This window comes from Triticum aestivum, chromosome 7A, assembly GCF_018294505.1.
Source record: "Triticum aestivum cultivar Chinese Spring chromosome 7A, IWGSC CS RefSeq v2.1, whole genome shotgun sequence".
Taxonomy (NCBI): Eukaryota; Viridiplantae; Streptophyta; class Magnoliopsida; order Poales; family Poaceae; genus Triticum; species Triticum aestivum.
In genome coordinates, this window is record NC_057812.1 from 8914317 (window position 1) to 8918883 (window position 4567).

At 43.9% G+C, this 4567-nt stretch overlaps 1 protein-coding gene across 1 annotated transcript; it reads right to left on the reverse strand.

Annotated features, from left to right (window-relative positions):
- Positions 1–1298: 1298 nt before the first annotated feature.
- LOC123152754 (B3 domain-containing protein Os06g0107800-like) lies at positions 1299–1975 on the reverse strand. Its single transcript, XM_044572221.1, has one exon. It carries the CDS (start codon positions 1973–1975, stop codon positions 1328–1330), a length of 648 nt encoding a protein of 215 aa, XP_044428156.1. The 3' UTR covers positions 1299–1327.
- Between the last annotated feature and the right edge of the window lie 2592 nt (positions 1976–4567).

Consider the following 4567-nt stretch of genomic DNA (forward strand, 5'->3'; position numbering starts at 1 on the left):
TTCTAATTATTGAACATCTTATTATTAGTTAGGACTATTTGTTGAAATTATGATGATGTCTAGACCAAATTAAACTACTTGTAGTGTATACTCATAAATTTGAATTAGTGTATTGAAATTATATTGGCTATACCTTGTACATGTACATTGTGGCATCTCCTAGGACGGCCACTGAGTAGCATAGATCAACACATAGGATTTTTGTGTGTACATTAGTATCATATTCTCACTGCATTTACTCACCCAATATAAAGTTGTGGCTTGATTTATTTCTTATGAACTTTTCATGTTTGACGGCCTATAGTATAGTACTCTCATATCCTTAACTGCCCTGCGACAACTTTTCATGTTTGACGGCCTATAGTACTGTACTCTCATATCTAACTGCCCCGCCACATCCTTTTTATTTAGGTTACAATACATGATACTTGCATTGTGAGGGTATCTCTAACTCATCCAAAAATGAAATTACTGGGAGTAAGAGCACTCTAACACATTTAAAAAACAGGCCAACAAAAATATTTTGTAGCTAAAAAACCCTCCTCAATAGTTGGGAAATTTTGCGCACTCCTAATGGCAAAAGGAACTTCCCATCCCCAACAGCTGCCTCCATCATATGTGCCGCCAATGCCCCGCTGGCTTCAATGCGGCGCACCGGCCAGGGTAGGCTTCTCGTCGCAACGTAGGCATTGAAGCGGGGCCGCCTGCTTGTCTGGTTGCATTGCTTTGGCCGGCATCAATGCCATGTGGAGTCACGTCCGCTCTGCAACGGTCCAACTAGCATGAATGTGCGGCGACTGCTTCGCGTGAAGAGCATTTTTTATGCTGAGAAGGTTTTGGGGAGGGATTTGGCGGTCCGGACGCCCGTGAAGCTCCCTCTAGTTTGTGTCCGGATTGCGGGATTTCGGACAGCCGGACATGTTCGTGGACCGATGGGGTACCGTGTTGGATGGTTTCAAGCGTTTGGACACCTCGGTCCACATGATTTGCGTGCGTTTGGAGGGTACGCATTGGAGATGCCCTTAAACCCCATCCCTGCATCATTGTGATGCACAAGACCATTCTTGGCTCCACTTGTTATATACATGGACAAATTTTAATCGGAGTTAGATTTAGGGGATGGATTAGATTTAAAGTGATCGATCGAAATAATTGAACTATTCAACCGTGTGAACTTGATATCTTCATGGATAAACATGCACTACATGGACACAATCTTATCTTATTTTGTGATCCCTTCTTGCGTTGATTATCTAATAATCTGCTATAAACTGGAGCTCAATTTACTAAAACTGGAAGCATCAGGCAAGTGAGGCACAAGCGGAGGTCATCTTCTCATCAAAGCTAGCTGCAAATCTAGCGGCAGCGGCTCGGCGCCGGCGAGCTCGAGGTCCACGCCGAACAGCCGGACGCAGCGGCCACGCGCCGCCCTCTCGTCTGACGACGTCGACTGCTGCGGCATGAGCGTGACAACTTGCGGCACAATTGCTGGCACGAGGAGGCGTGTCATCGGCGCCGAGGCTACTATTCCGGCGCCACGCCGCCGGCAGTCGATGAAGAGGCGTGCGCCCGCGCGGCAGAAAGAGACGGTGTCGCCGGCGGCGAGGCGGCGGTCACGGACGAAGGCGCTCCACCCTTTGGTCATGACGTAGCTCTGGCTGCTGCCCCAGTAGGAGAAGCGGAACGCCCACGCCCTGCCCCCGCCGCGGCCGTCCTCGAACCGCAGCACGGCGCCCGAGCAGGCCGCCTTCGCCGCGCCGCCGAGCAGCCGCGGGAGGATGTGCCGCTCCGCGAACTGCTTGGGCACCACCAGCCGGTTCAGCTTGCCCACGTCGCTCGGCGTCACCACCTTGTCAAACATGTGCTCCCGCTTGATCCTCTCTTCGCCATTGCCACCATTGCCGCCGCGCGACAGCTCAACTCCTCCTCCTCCCCCCTCTGCCCCTCTGCTCTCCCTCGCAGCCGTCAACGCCATTGATTTGCTGCAACTCTTGGCTGATCTTTAGCTAGCTTTGGTTCTAATCCCTATCGTGTTAGTATGAATTATGATGCCTAAGTACACCTGCACATGTGTGTTTATATATAGTAGCAAGCATGGGATCTTTGTGATTTCCCGCCAAGTCGTCTACCCTTCATCCGTTGACTCTCTGTATGCCAGGCATACACACCACGGGGTTAATCTCAGCCGTTGATTATTCGGATCAACGGTCCAAATGCATCCTCAACTAAGCTGCTTATATGTATTACGTGTGACGTGCCACGCTTAATTTCATGTTAATTAGGAAGCAGGTGAATGTGAAACCATGAGGCCCAGAGCAATTTCAAGCCAATTATTTATTTTTACAGAAGAAACCGACAACAAAGTCGATATAAGTCAATTCGACGGATTGGTGAAGATCGAAGGGAACAGGTCCTCGTCAAGTTAAACCAAGTAGTTAAGCCATCGATGCGACAGATGTGCATTGATAGATAATTTGCCATTTGCAGTATAAAAGAGCCAGATGGTGGTTGGTTAAGGAGGTCAACTGCTATTTACAGTAAAATTAACTCTGCCACATTTGCAAGAAAAGTCCTTGTAACAGCTAATAACACTGGTAAACGACAATTGGGATAGACGAAGTAGATGCCAGGTGTATATTTGACCCATGTATATATATAGACAATCATCTCAAAAATAGTGATGGAGTTGGTTAATTAGGGTTAGTTAGATGAGATGCAAAGCTGTAGAACTAACCAAATTCTAGTACAAGTATCATAGTAGCAGTACAAAATACTATGACTAGCTGTTATTGAGCTGGTACCTTGTGTAAATTACTTAGTTTGTTGATGCAACTAGGCTAGGAGAACTATTGCATGCGAGCTTGCATAAGTGCATAAAAAAATATAGCAAATGACAAAAAGGAAAAAAAATGCGGGATTTGGGTGTGCGCATCTGTGGTGGTAGGCTTGTCATCCACTTGTCCGAGCCTACCATTGCAAATACCCTAATCAATCGAGCAATTTGGAGCTAGCTAATAATGTTATTTTCCCTAAAAATATCTGTTAGTACTGCAGCATGATAGTTAAGCCGGTTATTTGGTTTGGTGACATCACCCTTGTAAATTTTGTTTAGGTCACCTCACCTCCACTTTACCTGGACTTGGTCGCACCCAAAGGTTGTTCCCTGGTGAAGCACAAGGGTTTAGTTATTTATATGTCTAATAACAATCAAGTAAAGTCTCCTGACCAGGAGAGTCTGGCCAATCAAGCTTCAGGTGAGTAAACTATGATTCACCACTTGGCTGATCTCCAAGACCTAGTTTAATTAGCTGGCGATGCATCTAAAACCAACTTGGATTAGTTTCCTTACAATGTAGATTATACTACATGCTACTAGTGATGTCGACTCAACTCTCAAGAGCCAGACTCTCAATTTAGGTTGGTAGGGAGGTGTGTAATGTGTTGCATGGTTCAAAACCACATTGAAGTAACCAAGATCAGGCCGGCAACCGTTTGTGGTATTGAATTGCCAATCCCGCCAGGTATTATTTGGTTCCTGGTTTCAGAATCCTCCAAATTTTATATTTTGTGGAAATAAAGAGGGACATATTTCATAGACGATGGACGAACATGTTCTATTTAGTATGGACCGGCAGTCTGGATGCGCAAGCAGCATTAGAAATTTGGCTAATAAAATTATGTACTTCTTTGATACAAAATGTGGGTCTTCTAGCATTTTGTTAGTTATATATTCCTAAGTTTTGTCTGTTTATAAAAGTGGCAACATCAATAATATCAAATCGATATTCCTAAATGTATCATGAAATATATGTTTTATATATAATTTATTTTTAACATCACATACACATGGATGGTGAAATTACCATCACATAGACCGAATTGGTCAATATCCTTAAAAATCCTATATTTTGGATCAGATAGAAGTACACAATGTAAAGTTGACCATACTTTTTTCCATGGATCCGTTTTTACCCTAAAGCATAAAGTGAAAGTTGCAGCTTAATTGATCATAGAATCATGCGGAAAAATCATTTGGTTCTCAATTCTTTTCGAAAGAAATCATTAGGTTTATGATGAAACGTTAGCTTGCATTAACTAAGGAGAAGAGTCATCATATTACTCTAATTATAAGCATTCAAAATGGAATTAGTTAATGCTACAAGTTGCATTATATTTACTGCTTATACGCTTGTTGATCTTGTTGGCACTAGTTGGATGTATATATCTGCCTTATTATGTAGTCCACATGACATTTTTCATCTTCAAGTTGGGATCACCCTTAGAAATGTTGTTTAGGTCACCTCACCTCCACTTTACCTGGACTTGGTCGCACCCAAAGGTTGTTCCCTGGCGAAGCACAAGGGTTTTGTTATTTATATGTCTAATAATAATCAAGTAGAGTTTCCTGACCAGGAGATTCTGGCCAATCACACCTCAGGTGAGTAAACTACGAATCCCCACTTGGGTGATCTCCATTGCCTAGTTTATTCGTTGGTCATGCATGTGAGACCAACTTGCATTAGTTTCCTTCAAATGAAGATTATACTAGTACATGCTAGTGGTGATG

What these genes read in the sequence shown, in the direction of transcription:
- LOC123152754 (XM_044572221.1), bottom strand. Translation starts at nt 1,975, where the DNA reads ATGGCGTTGACGGCTGCGAGGGAGAGCAGAGGGGCAGAGGGGGGAGGA.